Here is a 20,079-nt window from a genome sequence, read left to right on the forward strand (position 1 = left end):
CCCCCGGCCCCCCCGCGGAGGCAAGGACTGCAGGAGGCCGAGCGTGGTGGGACGGGTTTAACGAGCGCAGCTACAGCCGGGGCCCGCGGGCCCCTCCCGCCGCGCGGCACCGACCCCCCCCTCCCCCCCCGGCAAACATCGGCTCCGACCCGCCGTGGGCTTCGGGCCGGCGCGTCACAAGGCCCGGGAGGTGGGGGAGGGCAGCGCCTCCCCCGGCACCACAGTCCTACCGGGAAATAGCGTTTACAAATAGGAGACGGAAAGCTTGGCACGGCAAGGCCTCGGGCAGCGGCGTCTGTTCGCAGCAGCGAGTGGGCAGCCACGCAGCAATTAGGCAGGTTTGGAGTTAATGAGTTAACGTGGGGTCGAGTCCCCCCGATGCTTCTGCCACTGGTCAGACCAGCCCCTGGCACCCCCAGCTCAAAGAGCCCCAGAGTGCCCAGAGGTGGCCCGGGCAGCACGGTGGGAGCCCAGTGGCTCACAAGAGGGAAACTCAAGGTACTCAGAGGGGATCCCGGAGGCTTCGTGTGGGCTGAGCTCAGGCATGGACCCCACCCGTGCGTGGGACCACCGTGGGCACCGTCTGCAAGGGAGCTCTGCACCTGCAGGCTCAAGCGAGTGATGCTGCCCCATGGCACCGCACAGGGCAGACGGGCCTCCCTGGCCCTGCAGAACTGCAACTATCCCTGTTTTTCCAAGTCTTGACAGCCAAAAGCAATCCCTGCCTGCTCAGGCACTGCCCTCCCCAGCCCCTTCTGCAGCGAAACTGGTGGGGAGGAAAACAAGTGAAATGAACTCTTTCCCCGAGCGCTACTGACAGCCACCGCTTCAGAATCCAAAGTCCCCGACCGAGGGTCTCGGGAAAGGGGCAGCAAAAATCCCTCACATGAAGGTGTGTAAAAGTCAGAAGGGCAGGTGTGCACCGCAGCCCTGCCCCCCAGGAGTGGGGCACACACCGCTCTGCCCTGCTGCCCTCCACTCCAGAGACCAGGAGCTGGGGCTCAGACGCTGCCCGAGGCTTTGGCACTTTCCACAGCTGCGAGCGCTGCCAGAGCCCAGCCTGGCATTACTGCAGGCCCCGCGGAGTGCGACAGCAGTGCAGAGCTAATGCATAGTTATAAAGCCAATACTGAAACATCCCAGGGGTAATTAATCTCACTAGAGCAATTAGTGAAGCTAAACTGGTTCAGCCCAGAGGTCTATCTATGCAGAGTCTCCAGCCATGGATACAGACAGGAGGGCTGGGGCAGGGTGGGGATGGGGTAATCACCATCCCCAGGTTCCTCCCAGGTCCTGGAGCCCAGGAATGAAAATACCCCCTCAATAAAAAAATTAAAAAAAAAAAAAAAAAAAAAAAAAAAGGCTTTTAACCCCTGTTTGATTTGGTCCAACAAAATTGTGCTTTAGAGAAAAGAAAAAGCATCAGCAGCGATGGCTGCTTGCAGCCATCTACCAAAGATGCTTTGTCTCCTCACCTATCTACAGGAATAGGCTCTAAAATCCGTTTCATTTAACCTTTCCTTCCCCTAATGATGCTCCCTCTGTAGCCAGACATTGGTTCAGTCAGAGCAACTGCTCAGGGTGGTTCCAGATAAGGGACAATGGCATTCTGTCCGAACAATTTCCCTGGAAATAGCTCCTGAAAATTTCTTTAGTGCCGCTGGTGTTTAAAACCACTCAGTTCTCAATCAGTTAATGCTGGTGGGGCGTTGCTGAACCTCCCATTCCTGAAGGGAACTCCGTCATGGCTCATCATTCAGTGTGACTTGGGAGTGCAAAGCAAACAGGGACAGAGCATTTCACCAGCCCTGAGGAGGCACTGGGAGAAGCTCAGAGCCAGCAGGGTGAGTAGCCCTGTGCTGACGGGGCAGGGGCACCATGCACTAGTGTCCTGTAGCTTTGGAACGCACGTGCTGCGCTGGTGGAGCTAACAGGGGCTCTGGCCTCTAATCCCCGCCCCCCCCCCCCCCCCCCCCCCCCGTTAATCCACACCTGACGTCTCTGAGCTGCACCAGCCCTCTAACGCCCTGGTTTCCATTCCTAGTTTCACCCTGTCAGCCTCAGCATCTCCCTCAGATGCAGAAACCTGACTGAGTGAGCAGGCTCTCGCACCGCCTCACACAGCCTGAGCCATGCCAGAGCCCAAGCCTCCACTCCGAACCTCCTCCGCTCATCCCTACGTGTTACCAGCTACAGTCCCATTGTGCGCTGGCTGCCACTGCTGTCACTAACAGTTGTGAAGAGCTGGTATCCAAGCCCCCAGGTGGAGGAGGACACCGAGGTGGTGTGGGGGAGGACACCGGCTACCAGGAGGGAGCTTCCTGCCAGTGCTGGATTCTGCGCCTTCACCCACAGGGCACAGGCGCTCACCACGAGTGTTTGGTCATAATGGCAATGCTGTTCTCCGTGATTCGACACAGTCCAGTCCTTGAGATCAGGGGTTTCTGAGTGACGCTCGGCATAGCTGTTAATGAGTTTGGCCACAGACTCTGAACAGGAGCTGGAAAAACATGAGGCTGAGCGGCAAACCAAGGCGTACACACCAGGAATGTTTATAGATTCAAGTATTTTCACTCCTGTAAAAATGTGCCTGAAGTCAGAAGGGCAGGTTGTGTAAACTGGTATCACTTGCAACCAACATCCAGAGCAAAGCCCCAGTCCTGGGACTGTCTGCATCGTAACATCAACATCTGGCATGAAGATGAGGAATTGCTGTAATCAAAATAGATCTCTGAAGTCTTTGGCCATCTCTGTGGGGCATTCAGGTGCCTTTGTTTTTAGGTCTGCAGGTATGGTTTTGCTCTTTGCAGTCCTTCCTTCAGGAACTGGAGGTAAGTTGCAGTTGAAGGGTCTTCAAAATTAGTTGAGAAACTAAAGATGCTACTTTCAACATCTTCAGGCTTCATAGAAGTAATGTCCAGGAAGTAGTTGGCATTGATATGGTGAATCTAGGAAAGAAAACAGACGAGGAGATTTAAGGGCCAGAACAATTCCCCATCCACTGCCCTGGCCTCTAGCCAGGACACAGGTAACAAGACTGTAGTAATTGTTAAAGAATCTTTAACACTTTGCAAAAGCTGATTCAGCATTCAGGATTCAGGTTTGCACTTTACACTCGGAGAAAGATGTGTGAAGGACAGCGGTCGGTTTCTTCCCCCAGGAGTGCCGACCCCTCACTCAGGTTAAGAAGAAGATAAAGGCGATTTGGGAACAATCATGAAGCTGTAAAGGCCAGCTCTGCGCGAGGGCTGGGGAGACGGCAACCCGACCACGCTGAGCACCAGGGGGGCACCCCCAGCCCAGCAGAGCTGCACAACCAGCCCCTGCACCCAAACACCACCGCGCTTCCCGCTGCCCCATGCGGGGGGGGGGGGGGGAAGGGGGACACGTGGCCACTGACCACAGCAACCCGCAGGCTGAGCTGAGGGCACGGCCTCTCTGGAGGGGAGCCACGACACAGCCAGCAAGGGAGCCACTGCCTGTGGTACTAGCCAATATCTGGCAAGTGTGGGCCACAGTCAGATTAGCCCTGGCAGGATCCTCCACTACAGAGCGCCCTGGTGCTGACATGCAGCAGAGTGCCGCACTGTCAGGTGTTGGGAATGGTGTCGTCCTTCAAATCCAAGGTGGGGGGGCTGCTGGGGAGCACGGCGGAGCCAAAGCGTGTGGACTTGTCAATAGCTGATCTGCTGTGACAAACTCGGGGAATCAGGAGAAAGATAAATGTGCTAGAAGGTGCTGACAAGGAGATTTTCTCCAAAGTGTGAGCACGAGGCACCATGGGTGCAGGAAAAAAGCTACAGCCACCTCCCAAAGGTCACTGACTCAGGGACAACGGGGAATTGCAGGCAGATGTTCCCTTCAGGTCTGATTGTCTCCCACACCCACCCAGAGCTGCTGCTGTTCTGTCTCTGAATAAAAACACATTTATTTCAGATTTCCTGGTAGAGCTGCTGTCTGCCTACCACAGCATCCCTGAGAGCATGGCACTGTGAGGCCCCACAAAGGCCGGAGGAGCCAGGAAAGGGCTGGGGGGGCAGACACTCCCTTCAGGGCCTGCAGATGACCATGAAGAGAGCACGTTCCCATGGGAAGAGCCAAGCCCAGCTGAAGGGGCAACAAACGTACCACCGTGCCGTTGGGGAGGCAGATGATCATCTCCACGGGGAAGTTGTATTTCTCCAGGTGCAGGTCAGCCAGCTTGCTGTAGAACTCATTCTCTCTGTTGGTCTGTCAGGAGACCCCAAAGAAACATGTTTGCACACACCAAAACTAGCAGAACAATGCAGGAGTGCACTGAACACAGGAGGAAGGGAGGGACCAAAGAGCTGCTCTGCAGCATGGTTCCCACCATTCCCACCACTGGTTGCATTCTCACAATCTGCTTTACTATTCCCTTTACTATTCTCTTTCAGTCAGGCTCCCTCTCACTTTTCAGCTCTAGATTTTTTCCCCCAAACAATAAAATCACCCCATGACTGGCAGTTCCCAGGCACACCAACAGTCTGATCCCTTTTCCCAGAGCCTCTGGCTCTGTGACTGACCCCAGAGGCAGGCTCCTACGTAGGGACAGGTGCCATCAGGAGACTCGGAGTTCAGAGAGTATTTGGTTGCTCCCTGGGTTACAGAGAGGTCAGCCTGCTGATGGCACAAATGGCCTTGGGCAGAGCTATCTCGCAGCGAAGCATCTGGTTTAGCTTTTAAAACTGTCAACGTGACAGAGCGAAGAGGGTCATCGTGCCATTTTCTTAGCCTGCCTCCATCTGGCATTTGCTTAGCCCCTGCAATCACTAGGGCACGGGGTGCCTGGAACCGAAATCCTCCACTGGCACGGGTGTGAGCTCCCCCCTCCTGCTGGCACCCCCATGCCTAGCACTGTCTCTGTTCACCAGCCCCGAATGCAAAGGCTGCAGCTGCAGCTGCAGCACTCACCTGCAGCTCTTCCAGCTCCTTCACCAGTGACCAGCTGCTAATGAAGCTCTCGTTCAGCAGAGCGAGGATGGGCGAACTTTCCAGGACCGTCTCCCGGAGAGTTCGCCCCGAACCTGGAAGAGAGGCAGGCAGCGGTTTGCTGTTTCCTGAGCTGACTGTTGCTATGTTTGATGCCACAGCGATGCCACCGTTCTCGGTGCTGCAGCAGCTGGCTCAGACTCCCCCCAGCCTGGCCATTGTCTTTTTTCTCCTTCTTTGGCAGTTCTCCCCAGCTTACTGTTCCCTCTGTGTGCTGCTGGCAGAGCAGACCCCAGCCGCTTGCGAGGCAACAGAAGGAGCAGGACCAGATTGGCATGGAGGCTGATGTGTGGTGCATTCAGGGAAGGATCAGGCCCTGCAGACCCACCCCAAGTGCCTCTTGCTGTTTGTGCTGAGCAGAGCCCACCCATGCCACAGTTTTAAGGGCAGACAGGACTGCAGACACCTGCCCTCTCACACCCATCGCTCCTGCCCGATGTACATGCAAGTTTTTAGGCAAGGGGGGTGGAACAGCTACACATCAGGGGAAACCTGAGCCCGCATCTGGCTCTGGCTTCTCCTGTGCAGGCGTCAGGGACAAAGCAGAGAGCATTGTCTCTTTCACCCTGCAGGTGCTGCCTCTACTACCCAAGCAGGCTGAGAGGGAAGAGAAAGGAGAAAGAGCAGACCCACACCTCCACCTCCGTGAAGGCATTTGAATTAGCAAGTTGGTCTAGGGCTTGTCTCGGATAGATCTGATCCTGCCACTGGGGACCTGAGCTCTGATCAGTGATTCCCCACTTCCAGCCCTTTTCTATTCAGCATCTTCGGTGCCAAAACAAGTAACACAACATTCACCACTGGCTCGTGACCAGCTCCCTGACCTCCAGCTCTTTGCAGAGTCTGAACGAGGCACATCGTTCCTCCAGCCATGCTGAGAGTGTCCTCACCTCAGCAGGACTGGTCGTCCAGGGCGCCCCACAGCAGGATCGAGTGCACCAGCTTCTTCTCTGCTTTTGCTCTCTCAAAGGCTTGTGTGAAGGGAAGATAGGAGACCTGCAGGCAGAGGGACAGCTTGAAAAACAGACACAGAACAGCCCATTGCCAATACAAGCAGGGTCTGAGGGAACCGGACCTGCCACATCCCACAGGTGATGCACACAGAGTTTAACCTGGAGGAGAACAGAGTTTAATCTGCAGGATTAAAACAAATGACAACTGCAGTGGTCTCCCCAGGGACAACTTCATCTCCTGGTGAGATTGCAGCAAGCTCTTCACAGCACATGGGCTGTTACCAGCACCTGCAGAGCCCCACCTTTACACACTGCAGAAAGCATGTGCACAACTGCAGGCAGGCTGTCTGCAAACACACCCCAGCAGCCTGGGAAACCTGGCCTTGAGATATTTATTACAAAACCTCACTGAAACAGCCTAAAACCCGTGCAGGGTCCCTCACGGCCAGAGATCATTCCACTCATTCAAATGAAGGGAACTTTATTAACATCTTGGCAGCTCAAAGGGACATTCGTAAGCTCAGGCACAAGGAGGCAGCCATTGAAACGTGTCCCCTCAGCCAAGGAAGCAGTGACAGGCAGTAGCCATCTGCTCCACAGGCTACCGGCATGTTAAATAGTTTGGGTCACCCAGTGCTATAAGTTTGTGTCTCGCTGCAGGATGCAGAGGCACTGGCAGATTGTGTGTTTTCTGCTGATAAGGAAAGCTTGGTCCAAAGGTAGCTGAATGTTGCAAAAGTAATGCCAGAGGAAAACCATTTGTAAGCAGCGCGATTACCTGCCTCACTCAGAACTTGCATCGGCAGCTACTGATAAGAGGAAGGAAGGATGAGCCGACATTTACAATGCAAGCCTGGGACACATGACATCTAGGCTTCCTGCCCGTGCTGCTGCGTGACCCCAAATGGCCCTTCAGAGATGCTGTACTCCCTCAGCTGGAACCTGGAGACCATCAAGCCACACACGCAGTGCCTGGGAGGCACGCGCTGAGCTGGGAGCCGCTCGCGCTGTTCTGAATGCCGATCAGGTGGCAGCCTCTGCTTTCTGCTGGTCCTCGGGGTGACTGGACATCTCAGTGAAGATGACCTGCCCTAAATAAATGTGCCAAGGAAGAGCCCGGTCCCTTCCTCACCTTCTTAAATGGATACATGGCCACTTCCAGCTTCTGGGCTGCCTCTTCCCAGGGGATTTCCTGCTGCCAGGTTATCTCTTCAAACACAAACTGAATGGGCTCCCCTGAGGGATCCCTGCTGTCAATCACATTTCCGTTCTCGTCATGGATCACAGAGGGGATTGAAGGTCCTGTTGATTCCAGCTCCATCTGTGGGAGAACAGGCTGAGTTGGACATTGCAGACATCCCACTCCTGCTTTTTCTGTACTCCAGGACAGGATAAAGATGCAAAATAAGACTGTGTAGCTTCTAATGAAGATACAGCTTGATCTACTGTCTCCTGGAGCTGCGCTTCACCAGTTGCAGCTGTGTTTTCTTGGGGAACACCAGGACAGCACCTTCATTTCCTGCAGTTATTATCTGACTGTGCTCACTAGATTGGAAACACATCAGACTTGTTGGCTGTGTTCCCACCTTCCCAGTGGCAACTTTTGGCTCTGGGACACCAGATCCTTAAAACCACTGGGACCTGCAGGGCTGGTTTGAAGCTCTAGCTCAGGCCAGCAGCACAGCCCTGACGCAGCCCGCAGCTAACCACGAGAGGGTGCAACAGGGAAAGGCGTTCAGGAGCGTCCCTGTAGTTTGGCATTCTGGTACATCTGAAATTATTTTTTAGATCTTTTTTCCCGACTTTTGGCAATTAAAAAGAAAGATGGATCTAGTTTAAGAGAAAATGGGAGTGTTAAATTCAAGCATTCAAAATCCTGACTTATGTTTCCTATCCCAAGAGCTGGGATTACCACAAAATAAGAGGAGTAATAACCTCACGCAGTTTCTAAATTCAGAAACACTGTTGTTCATACACCCTCTGGGCTCAGGGCCTGGGTTCAGCTCCTAATCTCCCCTGCCCTGCCTGACAGGCAAATTTTTAAAAATGGAAAAAGTCACGTGATTCCAGGAGCTTAGGATTCAACCTACACAGAGGGGAGAAAAAATGTCACAAGAACTGGCACTAGGGAGCCACACAGCTGCAGAGGACATATGCAGATCAACAGAGATTATATGATTATATTGTTATATTGAAGTGTTCAAGACAAAGCTCTAAAGAACGGGGATAACTGAGGTTATAGAGCTCAGGGCCATGGCAGCATAAACCCCTGCTGAGCTGCTGCACACATATGGAGGATGGAGGGTGACTACACACCTGAGGCAGGTAACCGATGTCCACTTCCATGTTGCTGCTTTCACTCGCTCCATACAGCCACTCCATATCCACGTTCAGAGACCTGCAAGGCAAACCCGGTATGTTCAGGGTTACCCAAGGCTAAAACTGTGTACGGGACACCCCAAACAAACAAGAACACCCAGTGCTCCTCTTGCAGGGTTAGCACTGAAGCCCAGAGCCTCTGGCTCCTTGGAGATCACCGTGTTCCCTGCACAAGACCAGCAACACTAGATCCCTGCTGGATCAGGGCCCAGGCACCCACTCAACACTCCAGGCAAATGCGCTCACACCTTTGAGCACTGTTGAAGTACAGAAGACAGAGGTATCTTTGCTCCCCCTTTCCTCTCAGCACTTGCACATTCTGATCCTGCTGAACTTTTAAAAGCATTTTTTTGGAAGCCAAAGGCTTTTGTAAGGAGTTGCTGGCAGAGCCGTAAGTGTCTGCTTGCTGTAACAAATGTGCTGACAGAGCCATACGGATTGAGTCGCCAGGGTAATCTTATAATAGAATTTTCACTCCAGCCGTCACGGGCAAAGAGATTTGAAGCTTCTTTCCCCTGAAATGCTTCCAGCTGCTTGCCAGAGAGCAGGAATGAGCTAGTGCGAAGCTATGCACACAAAACCTTAACCTGTGAAACACCAAGTGAAAAATATGTTGAAGCAAAAGCATCAGGCTTTGTGGAACTTCAGTGCTTTAAGCCAGGCACTGGGATTGCCAAGGGCTGCTTTCCACCCTGCCCATCCCTCCCCATCCTCCAGGTACCCAGGGACAGTTACTGGTGAGTGAATCAGGCCCTGAAATGGGTCAGAGATCCTCAGCGACTAGTAGAGATGCAGTTGCCAGTTTTACAGGCAACTGCAGAGCTCAATTCACTCAGATTTTCCAGGCACTTGGCTGAAAAGCGTGAGCTCATCCATCACAGACACCCAAGGAACCTTCTGCAGCTTGCAACAGGTATCTGACAACTGCAAGAGTCCCTGCCTGGCCAGGGACTGCTGGGACAGCTTGAGCAGAACGGTGCTGGCAGCAGCGCTGCTAGCAAAGAGGCTGCTGCCTGGCTCCAGGGTACCAGGACAACTTAAATTCCCCATCCCTGTGTGTCTTCCCACGTGCCCGCAGGTACCTCCCTCTGAAGGGGTTTGGCACAGGACAGCTCAGGCTTGGACACTCAGCTGAAGCACGTGCCAGTTGCAGCCAGGTTGTGCAAGGATAACTGTCCCCAAGCCCATGCTCCATGTCCCCAGAAACCTCTGCCCTGCTCCTCCCCTGTCCTTCCTCTGCTCTTGTCCTTCCCTGCCTCTTCCAAGCCAGATGCCCCCCAGACCTGTTGACAAACAAAGCTATTCCTGAGAAATTGCATCAGAATCAGTTTAGGGAGCAAATGTAGCTAGACAACTGAGGACATGATGACCACGGTGACCGCTGACAAAGAAGGATGCGTGGGGCAAACAGACAAGCAAACAGTAGAACTAGCCTGGCCAAAGCTCAGGCTGCAGATCTGCCTTCCCTGCACAGGCCAGGATGCCCACAGACTGCAAGGGACAGGGCTGTCACTGTACTCATAGCTTCATTTGAAAAGAGCCCACCAGCCACATGCAGCCCCCAGTCCTGAACAGGACAGGATCCCAGAGACCCTGGGTTCCAGGGGGCCACATTTATAACAATCCTCAAGTCTGTTCAGCACCCAGGAAGAGAGAGAAACAGCTGTACCTGTTGTTAGGGACAAAGAGCTTGAACTCTCGGACATGGGAAGAATCCTTGGAGAGGATGATGTGACCTGTGAACTGGCCTGGGGAAAACCAGAAGGGGAAGTCTGGTGGCTCGTTCAGCTGGAACTCAGCGTGGATCCTAAAACGAGAAAGGAACCATCAGCTGCAGTGCCGGGAAGAGAGAATGGATCGTGCACTGCAGATGACAGCAGGGAAAAGTCATCTCCAGGCACCAGAAATTATGAAGCTAAATCAGGGCAGAGAGGTTCAGTTTAAAAAGCTTTTCATGTCACACAATGAAGAGAGTAAAAGACTGGAACAGATCCCCTGGGTCAGGATCATCTCCAGTATCGATGCCTTTTAGACTAAGACCCCTTCAGCCTCCCTTCCAGCTTGATCAGGCAAATAAAAGCTGTGTGTAACACTCCCAGTAAAACAAGAGAACAATTCCCCAGACTCTTCCCCCTTGAAAAGGCACTCCACCCCCCCAATTAACCAAAATCTAATTTCTTGCTAATTAGACTCTCCTCTTTCAGCCAGGGATCACTCCAAACCAAGGGTGCTGGAGAACGGCTGGCTGTCCTGCATCTGGGCGACAGTCCCTGCCTCACCAGGGACTCAGTGACACTGGGAGCACAGGTGTCCTCTTCGGGTGTCAGCAAAGCATCACACACAGGCAAGAGCTGGCTGTGAACCACCCTCTGCCTCCAGCTGTACTGCTTCCCTTGCAGCCAGGACACATCTGGTCTTGCTTGGCAAAACGCCTGCACAAGCAGTGCCATGCGCACTCTGCCAGGGGCTCACAGCAGCCTTCCCCACCCCCCTGAGATATGGATCAAACCCAGAAGTGCCCCCAAACCCTCCTCTAACACCCCGGCCCCAGGCCTTACCTGAATGCTATGGTGTAGTAGAAGGTGCTGATGGCTTGGATGCAGGCCACAGCTCCCTGGGGAGCAAAGCGGGTTTTTACGAAGGGGCGCGGGTGGAACATGCTCAAAAGCCTGTGGATTATGATCTAGAGAGAGGATTGTAAGAGAGCAAAAATGAGAACCGTTCGTCCACTGCAGGTCAGCTGCAGCTCCAAAGGAACTCCCTACCAGATCAGGAAGGCAAGGGAACCGCTGTGACTTAAAAATTAGCTCAGAGATCTACCTAATTACAAAACAAGGAGATAAAACCAAGAGAGGTTGTTTTTAAAAATAAATCCTTCTTCTAGGCTTTTTATCCTATTCCCGTTGTTTGCAACTTTCCATCATACCAGTCAGTTGAATGCCTGAGTGTGGTAAACTGATCTACAAGGCTGCCTCCATCAATACTACTTCAGACTTTGAAAGAGTGGGTACGCAATCAATAAACACACCAGGCTGTGAAGGCAGATCAGCTGTGTGGTCACTGACACTACCCCGGCACCCCGGGGCAGCACCCCGTACAGGCCTGGCTTTACAAACTGGGTATGCACGTTGTCTCACTCGTCAATGGAACGCTCACCTGTGTTAGGGGTGCAATGAAACACCCCGCAGCAGCGCTTCAGACAACTGCTTCCCCAACAACCCCCTCCCCTCCCTGGCTGGGAGAGACTCACTTCAAAACCCAAACGCTGAAACAAAGCAAGGTGCAGCTACTCAAGTCAGCCTCACCTGGCTCTGACAGACACCCAGAGCTTTTGCTTGCTCTCAGTTTTACCTCCAGTGTAGGCTTCTGGCTGCACGCTGCAGCCTTTTTGCTCCCTTAGAAAATCTGGGGAGACACAATGCAATAGCCTTGTCCCTCTAGGGATTCCTGTGATTCATCTGAGCCATAAGGCAGAACATTTATACAAACCACCTCTCAGGTATATAGAAGTTGAGTTTCATATCTCACCTCTTTGCCCTTGGGAGGCGGAGGGTAAAATCTGTTATTGGAAAGATACCCAGTGAAGATGTTCAATTCACTGGGAATTATCCACCATGGGTCCCCAAGATCCAATTTATTCTTTGGAGGAAGAAATGCTTTAAACTGCCTGGCAAGCATCACGCTCATAGGGGTTGCTGGGGCAGTCCAGTTCCTCAGCCCAGAGAGAGCAACGTGAGAAATCTGTGAAAAAAAGACACTGTCAGAGCCTAGATGTACTCTTCACATGCACAGTAGTGCTCGTGGATGTAAGTAGGCTTTGGAGAAGGGGGAAAAAGAAAAATAATCATGTTTCAAATTCTTCCTACCACCCCAACCACCACCAAACAAACAGTTCTGTCAAGTTTCAGTTATGTGAGTGATAGGAAATGGGAGAGAAGGGAACATGCCACGTAACAGCACCGCTTTCAGACTTAGCTCCAGGAGAGCCACCTCTAACGTCTGCTTCACGCTTCCCCAGAAGGGCGCGTTAATTGGGGCACAGCGCTGCTGAGTGCGCTGAAAACAACGCAATGCTGTAGAAAGCGGTGAGCTCACTCAGCAGAGCAAACCCCACGGGCTTGAGCAAGACCATCTCCCCCTCCCAATGCGCTAGCACTTATTCCTGGTGGTGTTACCAGCCCATCGGACGTGCTTATACCACAAGTTCTGCCCATACACATCCCGTGTGATACCTACTCCCAAGAAACCATCTTTGCTCTTCGTCATTGTTTCCATGACCAGAGGCTGGAATTTAGCCACAAGGGACAACGTCTCCCCGCCTGGATCAGGCATCTCCTCCTCTTCAAAATCTGAGATGGGAGCAACCCCTAGACAAAGGGACAGGCGTTTAAGCAGCTGCTTCCCCTCCCTCCCCTTTTAAGCAATTATGAAGTAATTACACATTTATCCTGGCAAATCCAGGAGCACTGGGAGTTTCCCAGCTGTCCCTCTGCTCTCAGCCCCACCCCAGAGACTTGCTTCAGCTGCAGGAGTCGAAGGGGAGCCCTCCTTTTACCTCCTTTTAGACTCTCTCAAACCCACAGCTCAGTCAAGCCGTCCCATTTCACCCAGGAGGGATCTGAACCCCTGCTTTAGCCAATTCACCACAGCACCAGCAAACGACTGTCTGTATTTCGACTGTACTGTAAGCTCTCCTGTAAATTATTATCACCACACTTCTCCCTGCTTGGCACCACCAAGAGACGTTTGCTATACGCTGATGCAGTCTCCAAACATGATCTCACACAATTGCTGTCTGAGAGAGGCTGCTACAGCTGGAGGAACGTATGAATGGAACGCTGCAACTTACTAATAGTTTTGGCCCAGCCTGGGCTGAGCTGTATTTGTTGCATTCACCCATCCCAAATCCCCTTTAAGCTCCAGACAAAGTCACTTATGTACTTTGCTAGGCCAGCAACGGGATCTTCCACCTTGTAAAAACTCTACTTCGTGGAAGTGATGTTAGTGCTTAAGCCTTTTCAAAAACATGTAAAGCTTAGCAGCCTCTCTTCATGTAAGACTCAAAACAGCACCCAGGAAAAAAAAAAAAAAAGACACAAATAAAAGCTGCTGAGTGCATTATCTTTGGCTTTCGCTGGGTCTGCGCAGAGAGCTCTGCAAGGCAGGCGGATACCAACCTGTCAGCTTCTCAGCTATCGGCTTGAACTCTTCTGGACTGAGGTACAGATCATTGTTTGTGTCCAGAGAAGAAAAGAGAAACAGCCCCTCATTTCCCAAAGACTTCAGTGCCAGCTCCTGGTTTGGGAAAAAGAGGCAAGTGAGATTTCATTCCGACCTCTTGCAGAAATTCACTCTGGCCCCTCTGAGCTCCAGAGCTGATTTGCATTCTCTCCAGCACACAAACAGCCATCAAATCGAAAGATTAACACCCCTTGGCAGGATTTTGTGCTATTTACAATAGGGATTGGTGTCCAGGAACTGTTGGCACGAGCATATTAAAACTACATCTGGCTGAGTGATTCAAACTGAATCATTTGCTCAGAGTCAGCCTCAAAGTCTTGTGTCAGAAAAATTTCCAACTTTTTCCAGATAGTTAGTCCTAAACCAGCAGATAATCAGAGCACCTGGAGTTTGTGATTTCTGTAATTAACTGATGCCAGTGAAACAAAGGCAGTCAAATACATGACTATCTACATTACAAAACCACAAAGGAAATTAACTGAGCCCTTGTAACTCTGCAGAAAACAACTTAACTTACACCGGTGCCGAGATCCACACCAGCATTACTGCAAGCAACTGCCCTGCTCCAGTCCGGCTCCCCTCCAAGTCTCCAGCCCTTGGGCTGGACAGAGCATTTCAGCCCCTTGCTCCGCAGGGAGTGCTGCCTGCTCATTCGGCCATACACCGGGGAGCCACAAATCCCACGGACCTCTCCAGAAACTTCTGCAAGATCCCAGCCACCCTGTGCCTCAGCTTCTCCCTCTGCAAAGCCCACAGAGAGACCATCCAGTGGAAAACTACTGAAACGCAATGTCTTCCTCCGAGCAGCCCCAGAAAGGCTCCAGATGCTTCTAGTCACTTCCACCCCACAGCACTCAGCACTGAGGGGAAAGGGACAACTCGCAGGCAGAACAAGAGAGCTCCGCGTCGGTGTGAGAGGAAGAGAGAGACATAAGAGAGAGACATACAGCAAGTCAGACAAGCCACAGCAGTGCCAGCCAGCCTGCAGCACATCCCCTGTGACCCATCACTTGGGGCAGCTTCCCCCGCCACCCCTGTAAAAGCCTAAAGCTGCACGGATAAATACTCTGTATTCTGCTGTTTAACCGTGTTTATTCTCTATTGCCTGCAGCACCACTACCATCCCCAGAGCTCCTGAACTAGTTTATTTTCCATCTGTTGCCTGCCAGCCTGAAGCAGCACTAATGCAGCCTGGAAGGCTTTGCTCCCGTCAACTGCAGCAACAAAAGCACTTAAGAGCCTTCCAGGGTAGTTTCAGGACTGAGACAGACAGAAATAAAGACCCTGGAATAAAAACCAGAGTTGTGGATGCAGACATGGCTGAGGGAAGGCGAGGAGGGGAGCGTGCAGGAACTACAGAGCTGAAAAAAAAGGAATGAAGGAACAAGATGGTTTTTTATTTATGCGCAGGGACAATCCGCTCTGGACTGTCCACATTCCTGGGGCCAAAACGGTGTCTTTGTTCCACAAAGGGATGGCGATGCACATCCTTGGCCCTGGTAAACAGATAACAACATTTTCCTGAGCAACTGCCCTCTTTGCTGGCAGCCAGGTCATGGCACGTAAGCCTTGGGCCAGGCTTCAGCACCCCCTGGGCTCTCGCTCTTGCCTGTGCACGGCACGTAATGCATTAACCTCGCACGGGCCTGCGCGATCGCTCACTGTCTGGGAGCTGGCTCGTGGCGCTGGGAAGCGTTCAGGGAGCGCACGGTGGCTTCTTCCTCCGCAGAGGAGGCTGTCCTGGATGCGTACTGAGCTTTGAAGGGACGGTCCATTTCCTAGTCCTCTCCACAGCAATTCCCTGCTGATGAATCTTTTAGAGTTTCTCTTCTTTCTTTTTGCACTTCACAGACACAGACCTCAAGGGACATGAGGCAAACGAGCAACAAAGTTTTTAGTTGGTGAGACTGCCTGCTGCTGGAGTATTAGGAAAAAGTCATAAACATTTACTTAACAGGGCCGAAGGCAGAAAGAAAACCATTTACACCCCACACGTACAGAAGAAAAACTGACTGCATCTAAGACAGTGGGGAACGGAGGTGCCTGGCGCTGGACGGCAGCATCCAAAAATCAATCTGCAGATGAACTGGAAGCAGGCTGCCGTCCCCTCAGCCTGCCCCTTCACAGAGGTTAAGCAATAAAACCCCGTCAGCTGCAAAACCAGCAGGTGATTATTCCTACAACTGCAACCGGCCAGTGCTAGGTAGGTTTGCGGTCAGGCACCGTACGTGCATGTACAGCAGCCACGGCTCCGGCAGCAGCACGCTCCGGGCAGCGCATTGGATCTGTGCAGCCCTGTGAGACAGATCCTTCCCTTCGGAAACGTTCATTTCTACACTCCAGAAGCACGGCAGCTCTGCGGCGACATCGCACCAAGCCCTCCGCAGCCTCACCTGCGCTGGGACCCCCAGGAGCACTCACCCAGCCAGAGACAGGACCCCAGCCACGGAGGGACAAGGACCTCCGCAGAGCACGCAGTCCTGCTGCCAAAAGGGATGACAAAAACAATGTTTAAAAGGGGAGAGAGATGTCAGGGCTTGGCCTTTTGCTTTCCGGTAACATGCACATTAAAGAAAGCTCTGCAGAGCTTGTGGTTTATTCCTTTTTTTCTTTCTAATCCAGGATTGCAAGAAATAAAAAGTTTCCCTGTTTGTGGCAGAGGAGTAAGACGGAGAGTTCTCAGCCTTTTTGTAGAGAGTTGTGGTTTGTAGAGAGTTGTGGTTTTGACAAAGAGTTTTCTTCTCCCACCTGCCTGTGGGTTGTTTAGCTAAACAAACATTTCCATAGAAAGAGACAAGACATATGTTTTAAGCAAGAGGAAGGAAAAATAAAAACCTGGGGCTGTTCACATTTTGTTCTCCTCTCCAGCAGTACCAAGCCACTGCCTGTCCTAGAAAAAACAAAACCTCCAGAAGATGTGGCAGGGCTGGGGTCCTCCCGGCCAGCCTCTGAAGGACCGCCCTCACCCTGCCTTCCCCTGTCAGAAAAATTCTTCTAATTAACTGATTTGAGGCATTTTTCCCTTTTTGCAATGCAAGAAGAGCCAAAGAAAAGAGGCATCCTTAAAAAATATTTTTCTTTTTACTACGGAAATACCAAGAACATGAAGCCTGCTCCTCCCTGCGAACCTTTGTAGATGTTCAAGGATGCACGCCGCAGCGAAGAGCCAAGGGAGTACAATCGTTAACACGGCAGCCTTACTCCAAAGCATGCAGCAGCCACCCCAATTATAAGGATTACAGTCCAAAACAATGTCAACCAGACTAATTTGAAAAAAAAAAAACCCAAAAACACAACACAAAAACCCTAAAAAAAAAACCACCTTCCCATTTTTCTGCTCACGTCCTCCGTTCTTCTGCTGCCTCCGCAGGCAGGGCACGCCAGGCCTGCACTTGTAGTGGGATAACCCCCCCCAAACATCGGAGTTTTGGGTCTTTTTTCCAGGGAATAAAGCAGGAAGGAAAGACCTCCAGAGGCCACGTCAAGCAGAGGCACCAGGCGTCACACCAAGAGCGGGGCTGGGGGCTGGCGCTCCCACTCCTCATTCTTCTGGCAGGGGCAGCTAGCCCCACAGGCGTGGCTACTGCTGGTGCCTGGTGGTTGCCACGGCTCCCTGGTTGTTTCAGCCTGGTGTGGCCACCACTACCCCTGTGGCCACCTTAAGCCCAGTGGCCCCACCACAGCTCTGTAAAACCTCAGCCTGGCCATGGCCACCTCAAGCCCATAGCCACTGGTGTGGCTCAATGGTCACCACATTTCGGTGGTGGCCACCTCAGGGTCCGCAGCTGCTGAGACCTGTTTGTCCTCACAGCTGAGCAGTGGCTGCCATTGCTTCACAGCTCGATGGCGGCCACCTCTGCCCTGGAAGCCACCTAAAGACTGCAGCCACCAAGGCCCCGTGGCCACCTCAGTCTGGTGATGGCCACCTCAACCCAGGAGCCACTGATGCATGGCAGTCACCTCGGCCCAGCAGCAGTATTTCAGTCCCCATGGTCACCTCAGTCCCAGTGGCCACTCATGCCTGGCAGTCACTTCGACCCCAGTGGCCTCCTCAACCCCTGGGGCCACCAATGCCTGGTGGTCACTTCAGCCTGGTCACAGCCACCTTAGTCCCAGTGGCCACCCCAACTCTGGTGGCCACTGATGCCAAGCACTCACCTCAACCCCAATGGCCACTGCTGCCTGGTGCTAACCTCAGCTTGGCCATGGCCACCTCAACCCCAGTGCCACCTCAGCCCTGGTGGCTACCAATGCCTGGCGCCCTCCTTAGCGGTGTCTGGTGGCCACCTATGCCAGGCAGTCACCTCAGCCCTGGTAGCCACCTCAACCCCCACGGCTACTGCTGCCTGCTGCTAACCTCAGCCCACCTGAACCTCGGTAGCCACCTCAACCCCACTAGCTACCAAGGCCTGGTGCCTTCCTTAGCTTGGGGGTGGCCACCCCAACCGCCATGGCCACTGCTGCCTGGTGGTCACCTCAGCCTGGGCACCTCAACCCTGGTGGCCACCAGTACCTGGTGCCTCCGTAGTCCAGGGGTGGCCACCTCAACCCCCACAGCCACTGCTGCCTGGTGCTAACTTCAGCCTGGCCAGGGCCACCTTAACCCCGGTAGCCACCCCAGCCCTGCTAGCTACCAGCGCCTGGTGCCCTCCTTAGCTCTGGGGTGGCCACCTGAACCGCCACGGCCACTGCTGCCCGGGGGTCACCTCAGCCTGGCCACCACAACCCCGGTGGCCACCACAACCCCGGTGGCTACCAGTGCCTGGTGCCCTTCTCAAGCTGGGCGTGGCCACCTCAGCCCCAGCAGCCACCTCAGCCCCGGTGGCTACCAGCGCCTGGTGCCCTTCTCAGCCCGGCCGCGGCCTCGGCCAGCCCCGCCGCCCCCTCAGCCCCCGGCCGCCCCCCGCGCCGAGCCCCGCGGCGGCGCCACCGCCCGCCATTTCCCGCCGCCTCCTCCCGCCGTGAGGGCAGCGCGGCCCGGCCCCCCCGCGCCCCCCGCTACCTGCTGCCGCGCCGCCTCCGCGTCCCGGTAGTACTTGACGGCGACCAGCGCTGCCAGAGCGGCGAGGGCCAGCGCCAGGCGCGGGGGGGCCGCGCCGGGACCCGCCATGGCCGCTCAGCGCCGCCGCCGCGCCGCCATGGCCGCGCCGGCCGGGGGAGGTGTCAGGCGGGCAGCGCCCGGCGCGGGGGGGCCGGGGCCGGGGGGAGGCCGGGACCGCCCCGGGGCCGAACAGCGGCCGCGGGGCCTCTGGCTGAGGGGTCCCCGCGGCATCGCGCTGGGTTTGCTTTAAACTCTCGGGGTGTGTGTGGGGGCGTCCCCCGGGCTCCCACCGCCGGCCCGAGCGCAGCACGGCCCCCAGCGAGCCGCTCCCGCTCTGCCCCTCGGCTCCAGCTCGACAAAACGGATATTTTTTACACCCCACCCCACCCCCGCCCCCCCGATAATGGAAGCAGTGGGTGCCCCCGGGGGGCTGCAGGGTGGCAACGGGGCGGGGGGGGGGGGGAGCAGCCGTGGGGCTGACCTGCAGCATCACCCAGCCCCCGCCTCCCGCCACCGCCTCATCATCCCACCGCCTCGTCCCAAACTTTCTGTCCTTGCCACCCTCATCCCACATTTTCAGTCATTCCTGCCATCCCTGACGACACCCCCACCTTCCCCGCGTTCTTTGTGCCCTTCAGGTTCTGCCGCGCACCGTGGTTGTCACGTTGCTCCTTCGCACTGGCTTGGCCAAGAGATATATATTTAGTAATTTTAATCTTTCCTCATAAATCAGTCTCCTGCTCCTCGTTACATGCAATCTTGCTCCGCCACCGAAATCCCCTGATTGCTGGGGAAGATTTAGTGCCGTTTGCTGCTGCTGCAGGGCTAACAGCACAGAACGTTTGATCTCTCCAAGGGTAGCAGGAAGCGTTAGCATTTAATCCTTTGAAGCTTTTGCTGTTTCCTAAGCCTGCCTAATCATTTTTGTTTTAGGTTTAAAGAGCGTTTTAGCAGGAGAGGAGGAGAGCATGGCCAAGCCATTAAGAGAGCGGTGGCAGCTGCATCACGGCCAGGGGATGAGGCCGGGGATCCTGCGCCCAGCAGCCCGGAGCATGTGGAGTTTCCATCAGCGGTGAGGAGGAGGCACAGCCTTCCTCGGGATTCGGGCACCGCACTCTGCCCAGACCCCCACACAGCCCTTGATGTCCCTCTTGCACCGATGGTGCAAGCTTGACCAACACAGTGGCCCAGACTGAGGAGCCCAGCACCAGGACGAACGCTAGGTTACTTGTGACTCAGAGCAGTGCTGTTACGGGCACGGCCAAGGGAGGGAAGGAGAAGGTTCCTTCTGCAGCGCTGCCATAGAAGAAAACACTCATGGAACTGCCGCTGCTCTTCGCTCTCAACACCCCCATCCATCACAGAAACAGTGCTTGGGCCACGGGGAGGAGATGGGAGGAACGGAATTAACAGAGCACTGAAATAATGCCTGGGAGCAGAGACAGGTATGAATGA

General features: G+C 54.1%; 1 protein-coding gene across 1 annotated transcript; it reads right to left on the minus strand.

Moving 5' to 3' along the window:
- Window positions 1-1,361: 1,361 nt before the first annotated feature.
- On the minus strand, window positions 1,362-18,979 carry SELENON (selenoprotein N). The gene is made up of 12 exons (XM_080380978.1): window positions 18,586-18,979; window positions 13,520-13,637; window positions 12,579-12,709; window positions 11,871-12,083; window positions 10,901-11,025; window positions 10,012-10,149; window positions 8,280-8,361; window positions 7,096-7,284; window positions 5,901-6,006; window positions 4,933-5,045; window positions 4,129-4,230; window positions 1,362-2,948 (listed from the first exon to the last, which is right to left on the minus strand). The coding sequence occupies exons 1-12, from the start codon at window positions 18,691-18,693 to the stop codon at window positions 2,778-2,780; spliced, it is 1,596 nt and encodes a 531-aa protein (XP_080237104.1). The 5' UTR covers window positions 18,694-18,979; the 3' UTR covers window positions 1,362-2,777.
- Between the last annotated feature and the right edge of the window lie 1,100 nt (window positions 18,980-20,079).

This window comes from Falco punctatus (assembly GCF_963210335.1).
Source record: "Falco punctatus genome assembly, chromosome: 3".
In the NCBI taxonomy this organism is placed as follows: domain Eukaryota; kingdom Metazoa; phylum Chordata; class Aves; order Falconiformes; family Falconidae; genus Falco; species Falco punctatus.